This window comes from Struthio camelus, chromosome 1, assembly GCF_040807025.1.
Source record: "Struthio camelus isolate bStrCam1 chromosome 1, bStrCam1.hap1, whole genome shotgun sequence".
NCBI lineage: Eukaryota > Metazoa > Chordata > Aves > Struthioniformes > Struthionidae > Struthio > Struthio camelus.
The window spans coordinates 60,728,431-60,744,180 of NC_090942.1; the positions used below are offsets into that span (position 1 = coordinate 60,728,431).

The following is a 15,750-nucleotide window of genomic DNA, read 5'->3' on the forward strand; positions in this document are numbered from 1 at the left end:
TTACACATAGCGTCTCAAATGTAAGGTGGCACGTACATAAACAGAGTGCTGTATCCTACACCTCTGCATCATTCGTTCAAGTGATTGTCTGAAATAAGGAGAGCCAAAAAAGCAACTCTCGGTGTAGTTCCCGTCCTGTTGGAGCTGAGGCTGACATGACTATGGTGACAGGTTTATGTGTGTTTGTGCTGTAGGCTTGGGGAATGGAGAGCAATGGTGCATTTTAGGAGCTAGCAGTAATGCCTGCAGCTCGAAGCTTTGAGGGAGACTTCATTCAGTGCTGTTTGTTATTGGTTAACCGTCACATTTTGTACTGATGTGACATTTTCTCTAATAATGGCTTGGTTGCATGACTGGCTATGTATGTGATTTTCAAGAGGGCGTTTTGACTAGGCAGCCTTTTAAAAGGCGTGGTACATACCTAGGATTCAGAAATCAGAATGAGAGTTATAAAAACACAAGATCAGAATGTGGACAGGGAAAGACACAACTAGCGTTAGACTGCTTGAAATCAGAGTAAGAATGGATTATAACTTGGTTATAATCCATTATAACCAAGCTTAAGAACACTGGTTCTTAAGAGGAAAAATGGAAACAAAGAATCTCACAAAATTATTGAATTCCAGTAAAAGTCTCTTGACTGAAACAGACCTTAAAAAAAAAAGACAAGAAAAAGAAAAATGTACCACCTAAATAATGATCTTATTATTATGCAGTACTGGGGCATATTTATCTCCCTAGATTCCTTAAGAGGAAGCGTTCCACAAGACCAGTAAAAAAAGCAACATTATTGGTGATGGTATGCTTAGAACCTTGTAATTCTAGTTTTTATGGTCAAGAGAGACTGTTCTAAATACCTACAGAGAGCAGATTATGGAACATCACCCAGCAGCCCCTGCATGAAACTCACAGAAGTGGAGCTTGTCAGAGAGAAAGACAGTGAAATGGAGTATTCGGAAGGGAACTAAGCTGCCCAGCTGGAAATTTATACCAGGAAAACCCAGTTCCCACTTAAATATCATGAAAAGCTTTTCAGCCTTTATCAGGTGTGCCATTTAAATAAGTTATGTATGTCATTTGTCCACTGCTTGGAGTCCTTGAAAGGCATTCTGCTGCATTTCTTTTGAGCAAGTATTCCATTTATAAAAGGCTGCCCTAAAGCTGAGTGGCAGTGAATTGGATTCTCCTGATTAATAAGTTTCCACTGTGTTGGAAAAAGGTGAAAAGCATATACTTTTCTCTATTTATTATTTACACAATCAAAAGCCTAAAACCGTCACATACTTTTCAGATCTTTTTTATCAATTTGTGTTGCTAGTTCAGCTGTATGTTTCAAGCTGATAATAACCTTTGTTTCGATAACAGATAAAAAGAAAATAATGTACTGGGTATAGCTTAGTAAAGGTAATATCTCCTATCTGAGAAAAAACGATTATATCTTCTTAGATGTCATCAGCATCATTCAGAAACGCAGGAAAAAGCTATTAATGTTAAATCAGAATTTGTAATTGCTGCTATGAGTACATCATTCCTTTTTGCTGCAAAGCATAGGGAGATAGTAAAAGGGGGGAAATATTTTCTTTGATTACAGTGATGCAGAAAACTTTTTTTGTGTTCTGTATGACTATTAATAGGAAAAATCTACTAATGTGGATTTGGAAGGTAGAGAAGATAATCATGTTGCCTAGTCTGCCCTTCCTAATTTTTAATAGAATGTCTGGCTAGGCTGCATAGCTTCATTTCTCTTCATATTAACTGAAAAGGCTTTGTAATCAGTCCTTGCTGTATTTTGGGGTGGCATATCTGAATATCTGGTCAGTTCTGTATAAATTTGCCAAAATGCTTGAACTATTTTGACCAGGATTAATTTGATTTAAATTTGTGTAGGAGATCTTTTGTTGTCATTTTCATCAATAATGTTGTAACTGGTGCGAATTTGAAAGTATATGCATTGATACAGCTTATTTTAAAAGTCATTTCATGAAACATGAATAGGTACTGCTGTAACATATACAGATTAGTATTTGAAAGGATGTTTTTGTTTGAAATGTGTTTTGTTTATACTTCATGGCCACGCCATGTCATTCGTTCCCTCTCTCCTCACTCTGTATGCTCAGTAAATCCCATTTCTATTGATGTGCCATCCTTTGGCCCTTTCCCTGGCAGCGAGTTTTGTTTTAATCAATGCAAATGTTCATATAACTCAGTATTCCCTTGACCCATCACTTTTAACAACTTTTAAGATCTGACTCACTGCCTTGCAAAAATTTTGGGACGATTTTCCTAAAGAGCAGATAAAATGGTCTGTGGGTGTGTACAGCTTTTGTCTTCCACAAGCTTGTTGAAGAGCACTGTAGTGTGTTAGTGTGTGAGAATACCTTGACCTGAAGTGTAAACCGGGCACTAGGCACTCCTTAAGATTACAAGACCCCTGTCCTGTAAGTCGATCCACATGGACAGATCCCTGCAACCGCTCAAAGCTCCCATCAGAAGAAGGCAATCGACTTTTTGGGTTTTCCTACAGCATCAAGGCTTTAGGAAGAAAGAGTGGTGATAATTTCACTTGACTTTAGTATTTGCATTGTGTAGGTTTGTATCTGAGCTAGTGCCACTACAAGACACCCTTGTATTCAGTGGAGAGAAATAGCCATATCTGTGGTGCAGTTCATCTGTCCAGAAAGAAGCATCAACTTCGATGAGATGAATTGTGCTGTAGAAATGCTTATTGCTTTCCACAGGATATAGAGTGACCCCAATCTGTCTCGCTTAGATATAGATAACTGTATTTGATCAGATGAATCACAGGCAAAGAGTCCCAGACAGGGAGACATCCTTTTCTTATTCTCCCCCTCTCTCTTTCAGGCTCCAGATGCTTGAAGCCATCTGCAAACACTGGGAAGGTCCAATCAGCCTGGCACTCTATCTTTCTGATGCGGAAGCCCAGCAGTTTCTGCGCTATGCCCAGGGCTCAGAAGTCCTTATGAGCCGCCACAATGTCGGATACCACATCGTGTACAAGGAGGGCCAGTTCTATCCTGTGAATCTTCTGCGGAACGTGGCCATGAAGCATATCAGCACACCATACATGTTTCTCTCTGACATTGACTTCTTGCCCATGTACGGACTCTACGAGTACCTTAGGTAAACAATGCAGTGCTTCCCACTGCCATACATTTTTCCATTTCTTCCACCACCCACCCTTCTAACACATTGCTGAAATAATGCAGTTTGACCAGGTCTAAGAGAGGGCCTAATAAACAGCTTATAGATGTTTGATGTGGCAATGCCCAGCAAGGGACAAAAGTTTTTAGGGTAGGAGAAGAGGCTGTAACTAGAAGTAAGGCAATACAATTAAGAAAGAAAACGTCAGATCTAAATGTGTGCTCTGTTAGCCATCAGAATAGTTCCCTTACAGCAGCAGAAGAAGCAGTTTGAAAATTGAACTGGACTAAGCACTATTAAATGTGCAATAGCATCCTATAGCAGTAGAGATGTGAACCAGGCAACTTTCCTAAACATTCCTGGTTCTCAGTGTCAGTGACAGAAGAAAGCATGCAAAACGTTACTGAAATTGTCCCTGTGACGCACTCTTAATCCAGTTCCTTACCTTGAAAATAGAGTGATAGTCTAATCAGCTCAATAATATGATTGCAAGGCCGGCACCTGTCAAGGCAAAATAATTAGTGCAAGGAAAGTGGGAAGAGTAACCTCAGTGTATATTTTATCATAATGAATGTGAGCAGGTTGGGCTGAGCGAACTACAGCCCTCTGATCCATTAACACGGCTTCTTTTGATAAAGACCTTTTCCCCCTTACAGAGGCTGGTCATTTGAGGGCAAAGAATAGAGCAAGGAGGACGCCCTGTGGCCAGAGAGGAGGATTTCATTTTCTTAATCCCTACCAGTTTTGCTCTTCATCTCTGTTTAAATTTGGTAAAGGGCTCCAATGAGAGTCTGCCTGTAGGTATTCCATTAAGTGCGTAGTGCACGCCCGTGTTTCCGGAGTGTAAAGAGATATACACCTTCCTCTATCATAAACTTACGGACAAATTCCTTTGTTTCAGGCTTGCAGCTAAGTTTCTTCTCTCTCTCACTTCCATCTCACGAGGAGATTTAACTGCCTTTTTTTTTACTTTCTACAGGCATATGCTGGGCCAAATCCACTATGTCTTTTGAATCACAGGGGTCCAGTAATATCATTTAAGTTGTACTCCATTGTGTCAGCTTGTTTCTCACTTATTTTAGGGATATTTCTTTGTGGCTTAGGCTATGAAGGCTACAAAATAATTCTGTCCCTGCCACAAAGTAGCTGTCTCAGGATGTGTATGGGGACTATTGTTATTAGCTTTTCTGTTCTTTTATGTTACTGTTGAATAGGATACATTTCTTCAGATTGATGCTGGGCACAGTGAGGAGAGCGTCTGTTGATACTGGCATGTATTAGCAAAAAAGCAACTTGTTCCTCCATGCTGCTTCACAGTGCACTGATGGGAGCCAACACTTAAAGGAAGACGAGAAGAGAGAAGACAGAATGATGTGCCACAGTATGCTTGAGATATTACAGCCATGGAAATTATTCTTGGATGATGATAATGAATTGTAGGACTAAATGCACAGTGATGCCACCTATTGGTGCCATCCAGAAAGAAAACAGATTTGCATTGACAGTTGTTGCATCTGAGGCCCTGTGTGACTCTACAAGTCTTTTTGTGAGTCTCATGCCAGCTTAACCCTGATTATGAGCCTCTGCTGCCCAGGAATATCGAAATTGCTAATCTGCTAGTGCTAGCTCTTTGAAAAGGGATTGGATTTTTCTGTGTATGGGCAGGAGTCGTTTGTAGTTGCTTAAATAATGATTTTTTTTCTGAGCAAAATAGCAGGGGGTGCTATGAGATTATTTTAAATACTGATACCCTGCACCTTTCTGCATTGACTCTGCAGATAGCTGATTAGTGCTAGCTATCTGAATGGTAGCAACTGTTTTTCAGAGAGGCAAGCAAACATTTTCATCTTCATTTTCTCAGACGAAATAACTGTAAGCGAATAGAAATAGTGTGGTGTTTCAGGCATGGCTTTGTACAGGACAAGTCACAGAGGTCCTCACTTGGTAGTTTACTGGTTTACATATACTATAGATTGTGTATTCTAAGAAAGAGAGTAATTTTGAAAGACATTTTTGACATATTTTGAAGGCATTGTGTGGGAAGGGTTGTAGCCATTTTTGAAGGAGGAGCTGATGGTTAGTTGTCGATCCGTGTATCTGTTACTAGTACTTAAACTGAGCTTTTCCACAGCTGTTAAGTAAGGCCATTTCAATGCTTGTAATCTCCACTGAAACCGCTTTCTGTCCTGCCTTGCTCTTCTGCAAACTACACAGGGAAAGAAATGTACCATTTAAAGATTTCCTGTTTACAAAATTCAGACGCTTCTGTGGTCTGTGCTAAGTAGAAGTCTTTTGTCACCTTCAGTCATTAATTACTGAGGTCATCTTGCCATTGCCACAGAGCTAAAGGCTCTTTCTGATTGCTGTATGTAAGGTCTGTGGGTCAGTCTAAAGGTTCTTGTAAAATAACTAGACAGGCTGTTTCTTTATAGTATCTACAGTTGTCAAAGCTAGCATTAAAGTTCCTTCCTGATACATTCGTGTAAAATAGGCCCTTTGCTTCCAGTGACACATTTAGCATGAATTGGGAGCTTGCATCCTACCTCTATCCACAGGATTTTTACCTGTTCCTTCCAATCTGAATTGTGAAGTTGCTCTTTAGCATCTCAGCAAGAGACATGCTTCATGTTGTGACTGTTACTTTTTATTTATTGGATGCATTCATAGGTCATGCATTCACTGTTTTTGCAGAGAGAAAGAATGTTCTAATGAATTTAACACTGGACTGACAGCTCTTCAGTTCTTACTGCAAGCTCTGTGACTGCCTTGTACTTTGTTCGCAAACCAATCAATTAGGGTCCAAATGATGAAAGCCAATCTGAATTACTGGACTGATTTTTTTTCCAAATTCAAGGGCTTAGGATTAGGTTGGTAAACTTTCTCTGTCCGAGCTTTCCCATCCTCCAAAAATGGGGATGATGATATTACTGTCTGTCCACATGGCGAGGAGAATTATTTGTTAATTTTTTGGAAAGGAATGTGAAGATGAAAAGACTGATATCAACATGCTAGAGTTAGTTCAACCTCCGAGGAGACTCTTGTGGTTTAAGATTCATTTCTTCCATGCCTTGCAAAATATAGGGTTTATTAGTAGATTAGAAATTTAGCCCAGCCTTCACTGTGTCATTCTGACATACATCAGGTCTGCACACAAAGATGCCTGGGAGACGGTTTCCTGGACAACACTAGCAAAGAGAAAGCTCTTCACAAAATCGTATATCCTTATTTTGGACTTGGAGAGAAGGACAAACATGGAACAACGGGCACCGAAACTATGTTACTGACTCCAAAAAACAGCCCTCACAAGGATACTGTAGGAATTAAACAGTTTCCCCAATGCTGGTTTGCAAAATAACCAAATGTATTATTGGCATTAAATTTCCCCTGTTAGTGCTGAAAGATATGTGGAATATTCCTCTTCCACATATAACAGAACCAATCAACCAGCAAAAAACACCTCCAATCAAACAGGGAAAAAAAATCACCCCTCAGAAAAGGAAAAACAAAGTTGTTTCTGATAAGAGGAGGTTAGATTGTAATTAGGATGATGACTCTAGAAAATGAGTCCCTGAAAAATATTTGATTTATAAAACTGAGAATGTGAAGTGAAAGGCAACAAGAGGTAAAACTCTTAGCTTTCCATGCTGCTCTGGGTAGGCTTGTGTTATTTATGTATGGGACTTAAGATAGGCCTTTTACTTAAAAGCAAGTAAGGATCAACAACATCAAAAGAAGTATGTTCTGAGCTATACCTGTGGTCCATCTTGCTAACATTTACATGTGGGTTACCGTGTTTTCTGCATAGCTAAGGAGCAGACCACCAGCTAAGGTTCCTGGAAGAAAATGAAAAGTGTTTTCTTCTCTACCAAATCCTCCCTGCCTTTATCACATCTAACATGGCCTTTGTTGTTCTTTATCACTCAGGTTCATCATCTGGATGTCATCACTGATTCCTTCTTCCCCTTACTTTAGTCTGTTATGTCATCTGGCCCCCATCAAAAGCATGCTGTTCTTCTACTTGGAGATCCATGCTGCTGGAATTCTTGACTGAGCCTATCTCAAGACTCAGCTCAGTTATGGTGAACCCCCTCCACTTTGGCCATAGTAATATCCCCCTCAGATGCTCACATATCACTTGAAATTATTTTTGCATAGATTATCCCGCTATGTTATTTCACTCTTGAAATACCTTCACCAGTTCTCTGTGTTTGACTGCATCCACCACAACTATCTTGCTTTCAAATGTCTGCTTCTCTCCACTTACCTGTCTTTTCATCCTTACTTTTGACTGTGCTAGTGATTTCATCCTCATGTATCTGCCTTTTCACGCTTCTTTTCACTTTTCTTTGTAAGGGTACTGTCATCTACTCTTTCCAACAAGAGATCCAAGACCCAGTTCTGCCGTTGACACCTATACTGAGTTTGCAGTTGATAAAAGTAGGGAACGTGCAGCAAGGATTATTATATCCACATCATTTTTTGCTTGTATCCCATATCTTACAAAGTGGGTCACGCTGAACACTAGTTTCACCACAGCTTACTCCACCTGACAGTCTCTGTTGTTACCCTTGCGTGATACCTACACCTACTTCAGCTTTGTCCTACATCAGTGTGAACTTTTCTGGGCAGGATTGTCTCCAACTCTTTGCACAGTGCCAAGCACAGTGGGACCTTGTTTTTTGCCTGGGACTTTTGAGCTCTCCAGCAGACAAAAAGAAAGCAACAGCCCTAGACTGAAGCTGCTGTGTCCTTGCAGAACCTGAAGGGTGAGCATCACTGCAAGCATTACCTGCTTCTTCCTAGAAACACCCAAAGATGCGTAGCTCAAGGCTGACACTTTGAATAGCATCCAGAAAGCCGAAGATATGGTCGGAGAGACTATGTTAGCGTGCACTGCTTGCAGAGAAGGTGTGAAGGGGAAGAATCATTAGGAATGCCATCAAGACTGGATGCTGGCACTGCTCAGTGACTCTGGAAGGTCGAGGAGGCTGACTGTGAAAGAGTCGTCTATTTACATGCAGATATCTTGGCCATTAGTGACAGTGAGGGAGAAGACAGTGGGGAAAGTACAGAAAAGGTATAATAGGAGGCTGTTAAAATCCTTCGATTGTGAAAGGTTCACTAGAATGTGGCAGTGGTTCTTTGCAAACTTTCCAGTAAGTCACTGAGAACAGATTCTTGTTATAGAACAGGCCCATGGGGCTGGTAGGAATTCTCTAAAATTCAAATTTTATTAAATAACCCTGTTTTTCTCTGGTGGCAATAGAAATGAATTCAGGGTATTCTAGGCATAGAAAAGTGGTTTGTTCAGTCCTTTCTGGCATTATGACAGGGATCCCAATTCCTTCCATCTTATAAGGCTATAGAGAGTTTGTTGCTTGTCAGCATTATCTTTGATTGCTTGTTGCAGTAACATAAAAGTCAGGACAGTGAATCCTGTTAAGGTGAACTGACTCTGATGGGGACAGAGGGAGATTTTTTGTATGAAATATAAAGGTAATGAAAAGCAAATCAAGACAGTTATTTCTAATGGCAAGCACAGTAAGATTTCAGTTTGGGGATGGAAAAGTAATTTCTCTTTTTTCTCCCTGGGTTTCAGTTTGTTAGGAAAGAAAAGGCTGAATACCTCTGGCAGGCAGCACCTAAGATTGCTAAGCTGTTGTTGTTGTTCTCCTGTAGCAGTCACTCTACGGCCCCTATCTAGAGAAAGGCCCTGTTGTGCAAAATGTAGAATGCACACACTCTCTGTAACGATTTTGGCATTGAACAGCTCACAGTAGAAGGCAGCAAAGAGCACCCAGTGCACAGCTCCATGCACCCAGTGCACAGCTCTTCTCTGCAGGGAACAGACTCTTTGCCTACGCACAGTGCTGAGCACAAATGAGCTGTGATCTCTGGGCACTGCGGCCTGTGTGAATAACAATAACAATGATGATAATAAAACTTCTGTTAATTTACATTTTTGCTAATTTTACATCACGTCCTGTTGCAATAGTTCTGTGCCTTGCCTCGAACAAAGACTGACCATTGTGGCAACCAGTGTTTTTGCAGACAAATAGCTGGTCCATACTGAGTTGACACTCACCTTTCAGGGCATGCGGAGCTCTAAAGTAGAGGTAAAAAGGAAGTATGATGGCCCAGCAAGCACAGACAATAGTTAGGCTGAAGTGCAACCATGCTGCCCAGCTCCTCCTCTTATAGAGTCCTCCTGAGTTCTAGATAAATGCCTTTTTGTTAGTACTACCGTTGACTGGGCAGCTCTTTCCCATAATTTGTAGTAACATAAACGGATCTAACTGTGTTTCTCTTACTGGAATGGTCAGCTGACCGTACTCAGAGTGATGGTTTAGTTCTGTGCGCCCTGGGATGTGCAAGTAGCATTGATCACTCAAGCACACCTTGAACACCATGCTCTTTTTGAAAAGTATTATACTACTTAGTTCATAAAGCAGTAGATTAAAAAAAGAGAGAGGAAAACAAGGCAACTCAGGGAAAAAATGTGAGCCACAGTCACAGTATTAAAATTCCCTTTCTCTACTTTCTGTTTTGAAAAGCTGAGTAGTTTGCCCAAGTTAAAATTTTCCTGCTTGTATTTGTTGTTTCTCTCTGCCAGGAAGTCCGTCATCCAGTTAGACTTGGCCAACACCAAGAAAGCTTTGATCGTACCTGCTTTTGAGACTCTACGCTATCGCCTCTCCTTCCCCAAGTCAAAAGCAGAGCTGCTCTCTATGCTGGACATGGGAACCCTCTTCACATTCAGGTAGCAGAAAGTGCCTTTGAACCTGCGGTTGTTATCTCCAAAGTTTTTTTCACTATTCTGTGAATATTTGATTTCTCTCTCCTTGCTAGCTAGCTCCATTAAGAAATGCATTTGATTTTTCCCCCCTTTCATAGAGAGGCAGTGAACAGCATCCTATGTGGATATATTCCATCTGTAAGCTCAGCATTTTGTCTCGTACTATACTGCTCTACTGAAGGACTTCAGTTGTTAAATTGTATTTGTCTTATTTTCATTATTTTTATTGCACTACAGAATCAGGCGAGACCATTACACTCATGTGCATGTAGTTTGCTTTTGTGGCTGCCAAATATTATCCAGATAGTTGTATCAATCATTCATGTGTCCAGAAATAATTTCTCTCTGTTCATTGGCTCACTTCCTTATTGACTGACTAGGAAAACAAATGCAGGCTTGTCATGTGTTCTTTTAAAGTATGAAACAGCTGCTTAAATAGAGTTTCTCAATGCAGGAATAAAACAGTATGCCCTGACTATAAGTTGAGAAGCCAGGAACACCTAAATTTTGAGCTCTTTTCTGAAACAGTCTCCTGCTGAGGCTGTGAACAAGTCCTTTCTGTTATCTGCCACACACTCTTTGGTTTTAAAATGCGGCTACCAAGGGTTAGCTGTCTCTTGGGTGTGTAGTGAGGTATGATTAGTAGATGTTTTTAAACATCACAGTGGTGGGAAGAGTATAGTATGGCCTTATGGTATCGCACAGAAAAGGGCTTAAGAAACTTGAGTTCTCTTGTCAGCTCCGCTACTGCTCTGCTGGGAGATGGTATGCAAATTACTTTGCTGTCTTATGTCTCAATTCCTCGTCTGTGAAAGGCAGGTAACAATGTTCACCTCTCCTTTATACAGTACTTTGAGATCTAGAGAGGAAAACAGCTATAAAAATGCTAGATATTATCCATAGCCGAAAGAGCTCTTTTTTGCCTCTCCCGTCCATCCCTTACCTTAGAGCTTTTCTCACACTTCTCCCATTCCCTGTATTATACACCTCTCTCATTGCAACAGACACCCTTCCTTCATGTTGCTCTATGCAAATGTCGTAAGAGGCAGCCTGTGTGATCCGGAAGAATAGAATTCTGACACTACCTCTACCAGGGTCTGCCTTGAAATAGAAACTTGAGGTAATTGAGATACCGGGGAGGCATGCCTCTCCGGAAAATCATCCAAGTATACTAAGAGAACAAGCATCTTTCCCTCTCCAATTATTCTTTAACAGTAGAAGAAATACAAATTAACAAGAGATTTGTTGATAAAAAGTAATTGTTTCTCCCATAGTTGAAAGAAAAAAATCCTTCTAGTGGCAAGTAATACCCTCAGGATTTTACTTCTGAAGCTAAATTCTACCAACAATCAAATTTTCAGCCTGCACAGCAGCGGGTCTTCAACTACAGATTTAATCTTCAAGCTATACGGCACGTTGGCATGTTATGTACCCAGCCAGATTTACAGGTCCTTTCCCAAGTCTCACTCAGGCAAAAGTCTCTTTAACATCGGTGGGAGTTTTGCCAGAGCAAGGTTAAATAAGAATTGAAAGACATAAAGTCTGTAGTTGGTTTACATATTAATGTGGGACACATTTTACAAATACTTCCTTAGCTTGCTTTGGCTCATTTCATTGCTCAAATCTATCAACAGCCACATAGCAACTGTGATCTGGGGTGAGAATTTCCACCTCCACTTTCAAGGTGCTTTAATAACGCTGCAGTTCGAGGCTGAGCTGGTGGGAGTGAGCTGGGAGGAGGGCTGCTGTGACAGTGATTGCTGAGAGTGCCTGCAGCATCCTAGTCCCTCACACCACGTGGTAGATTACAATCTTTCCCTCAGTGAAATTGCTTTTGTCACCTCTTTTCCAAATGGTGACCTTTTCTGCCTCTGGGCAGCTAAGAAGTACAAAACAGCTCTCAATTACATCCCCCAGTCACCACCAAAAGAAAAAAAGAAGACACGTGCACATCTATGGCTGGCAAGGTATGCTGTGTGTAAACCCTCCACGGCAGTGGGATGCTGTGTGCAGTCTTGCTGGCTTTGCTGGTTCTGGCTGTGACTGTGCCTCATGGGGATATGCCCACTTTGTGGCTGCGTAGTCGCTGATGAACCACAAATTGTACTGCTGAGACTGCTTTCAGTCACAAGGAAAACCACAGCTGTTAGAAGATGCATCGTATTGAGAAAACATAATCAGCAACTGATTAAGTAATTAATTGATTGCATCTACAATCCAGCAAAATGCTTAAGCATCTGAGAACAGAACAAGGAACGTTTTTAATTCACTACGTCATTTTCTCACTGAAACGTGAAGCTTTGAGGGACAAGGCAGGGAGGAAGAACACTCTGAGAAGAATAAAGATTTCGTTTTGGTATCTTTACCAAAGTTTACTATAGCTTTGAAATTTTATTAAAAAAAAAGAAAACAACAACAGTACACGTAGAAAACAAGATGAAACTTCCACAACCTTTCTACAATTTAGAAATGCAGCCTTGAAAGGAACGTACGTTACTTGGGACCCCAGTGCTATCCTGATAACTCTGCCCTCCTGCACGGCCCCTGAGCAAAGAGAGTCAGAAAAACTGAACACCTCTCTGGTTTTCCAGTTATAAGCCATACAAATATAAAGCCAAAGTATAAGCTTCTAGATTTTGATTTTTACCTCTCTGTTTCTAGCAATGAAAAATGACAATGCTGTCAGAATTTCTGGGGTAGAAACATTGCCTTAGGTCCTAATTCTGTAAATAGTTAATGCTTAAATCCCTTCATTTTTAGCATATGAGTCATCCCTGTGAATTCAATGTACTTTACATTACACACTGGCAAGATACTTGTTTTGCCCTTTCTGTTACACATCTCAGAGCACTGTAATACAGATGGCCTGCTATGCCTTTGTTTCATTATTTAATCTATGAGTCTGCAGAAAGAGCCTGTCTCATTGATTTTTGGGAAGGTGTAAGAAGAGTAAGTGGGCGAGAGAATCATTGACCCTGACACTAATGGGGTGGATTCAAGCTATGCTTGGAAGGGACCTGCTGCGGTCTAAATAAGATTAACGAACTATAAAAGGATTTTTTTCTGTAAATCAAATTGATTATCTTACTCAGGACCACATGGGCACTCCCCACGATATAGAAAGTACAGCAGAGAGCCTTTATGTAGTGTTTTATATATTAACTTAATGAGGCACTTTGGCTCCTACCATAATAATAACAGTAATTAGTAAAAAGGAACATCTATCCAGAGCTGCAGGTGTCTCTCATACAAATTATAAAATTGCATATCAAACAGACCATGAATGTCACTGTGGTATAGAAATAGCTAGTTCTCAGGGGCCTTATCTGAGCTGCAGAATTTCATACTGATTTTAGAGCACTGTTACAGCCACTTGGTTGCTAGGAAAGAGAGACGGCACTAGCTAGAGCAGATGAACTGTCTGCGTACTTTGTAGTTGTTTCTCACACTAGCAGTAGCGTTAGGTAGTGTTTTCTCACTATCTTCACCAACTAGATACGTTTAAGCATTGAGCACGTAGAGGGTCTGGGAAGCCTGTTGGAAGTAGTCCTAGAAATGGTCTCTCATGTGTCCTGAAAAAGATGATGTGAACTGCGAGCTAATGTCCTTATTTCTGAGCATTCTATCTAGCAAGTAACTTTTTGTAGTCTTTCCAAGATGCATCCTATTTAATTGCTTCCCCACGTCCATGCCGTTAATGTTTGTTTAAGGTATCACGTCTGGACAAAAGGGCACGCTCCAACAAATTTTGCCAAATGGCGAACAGCCACCACCCCCTACCGCGTTGAGTGGGAAGCAGACTTCGAGCCATACGTTGTTGTGCGGAAGGACTGCCCTGAGTATGACAGACGGTTTGTTGGATTTGGCTGGAACAAAGTAGCTCACATCATGGAACTGGATGCACAGGTGAGGAGACAACTTCATATCTCACCGAGGGGCAGTGGAGTGGTTAAATATATCCATGTTCTGTGGAATAGATTTGGACTTTACCTCACCAAATTGCTCCTTTGGCCTTACTGAGCTCTTTAATGAGTTCTTTTTGAGTTGGGAACACCCAGTTTAGTACCTGTCAAGCGTTAAAAGGAGAACAGGATCTGAGTTAATTCATTTATTGGTGCTCAGAAATCTGTTGTCTCAGAAGGATACTATTCCTGCTGTGCCCTCCTCTTCCCCAACTGTGCCAGAGTACTGCAGCGCTTGTTGCCAATCTCACCACCTAATAAGGGAGCTATAGAGCTAGCTGGAAGTTTTTTAGTTACACAAACTTTGGTCAGTCCCAAATGCTAACCTAGAATTCAAAAAGCAATCTTAAATTGAATCGAAGGCAAGCATCTTCAGTTTCTGGCCTGGATTTACAGTGCGTCTCTGCAAAGCCAAGGACTTTACATTTTCATGATCTCTGGCTGTGGAGCGGATTCTAAAAGACACAGGTACCTTATCTTTGGGCTATTTGCCTCTTGGTCTGTGGCTCTAGGGTGGAGTTGCTGGGCATAGTGTATAAGAATAAAGATCCGGAGAAACCTAGAAAGTCCCAGACTGGCACCAGAGCTCTCAGAGCTGCCATGGGCCCTGCCACGGCCCTAGATCTTAGAGACTGGAAGTGCTTATGACTCTTTGGGAACCTAGTACTGCTGCTCACTGAAATGGCTCATTTTGCATGTCCCTGCTATTCCTGGATGTGAAGCTAAGCAGTGTGTCAGTCGGCAGGCTCTTGGTCATGGCATTTTCGTTATTTTTATTTTTATTTTTACTTTTACTTTTACTTTTTTTTAGTTTTGTTACAGTTCAGTGTGGACTAATCCCAGTTTTTGAACTAGTAGCATTTCATGCTAACTGAAAACCGTACTTTTTTGGCCAGCTGTATTCCACTGTGCTAGCTTCTGCTATGAGAACTTGGGTCTGGGATATGGCTGATCCTTCTCTGCCCACCTGTTAGCAATTTGCATGGAGCTGAGCAGCACAAGACATGCGGCAAGTTACTGGGAGATTTTAACTTGGGGATGGGGAGGTACAGTGTATTTATGTGCAGGCACCAATGTAGGAGAGATATTTTCTATTTCTGCTTACAATACCATATGGTCACTTTGGGCTGGCTGCCATTCACCTCTGTTTGTGAAAGGGCATTCCCAATGAATGTTTACCTACGTATGTTGAGAAAAAATGATTGCAGAGTAAACAAAAATAGTCCACTATATTATCCTTAATAATAATACTTTGCTCTGCTATAGCACTTTCATTTTTCCAGTGCACTTTCCAAACACTAATCAAAGTAGAGAGTGCCAGGGTTTTATTTATTATTTGTTAACCTGAGTAACACAGCTTACATTTCCAGTGGCTGCTCTCATCTAGCACTCACAGTTCAACTCTTTTGTCCAGAGACTGTTTTGCCCATCATACGGACTTACAAAAAGGAATTTGGAAGATTTTTCAAAAGTTGATCATAACAGCTATTTCAATAAGCCATTGGGTTGGAACTGATTCTGGGAGCCTACTTTTCTAACTTTTCCAGTCTTAAAGCCACCCTGGTATTGAAAAGAAGTTTCATTCCATCTGTAATAATGGGCGTATTGGGGTAGTCTCCTACAGAAGCTCAGTCTGGAGGAGATGTGGAATTGCATAGCTGCCTTTCCTTATGATAGCTAGAAATATCAGGAGCATTCCCTGTGCCAGCCCAGAATCTGCTATACTACCCTGCTGTTCTGTTTTCCTTGCAATAAACTAAGATGTGCCCCTACTTGAGACTTGTTTTGTCTTTTTCAGGGAGCTTCAGTCTCCCAACTGCTTCTTCTTTT

The 15,750-nt window shown here is 41.0% G+C and overlaps 1 protein-coding gene across 5 annotated transcripts in view; it reads left to right on the forward strand.

Annotated features, from left to right (window-relative positions):
• Positions 1-15,750, forward strand: part of LARGE1 (LARGE xylosyl- and glucuronyltransferase 1) — a 293,776-nt gene that overhangs the window by 264,867 nt on the left and 13,159 nt on the right. For all 5 annotated transcript variants that reach the window (XR_011141149.1, XR_011141148.1, XM_068943748.1 and 2 more), the window contains 3 exons: positions 2,863-3,141; positions 9,776-9,922; positions 13,669-13,864. Coding sequence is in view for 3 of the 5 variants with exons in the window: in XM_068943748.1 (XP_068799849.1) it covers positions 2,863-3,141; positions 9,776-9,922; positions 13,669-13,864 (622 nt within the window). In the remaining 2 variants the exon portion in view is untranslated. The remainder of the gene's footprint in view (positions 1-2,862; positions 3,142-9,775; positions 9,923-13,668; positions 13,865-15,750) is intronic.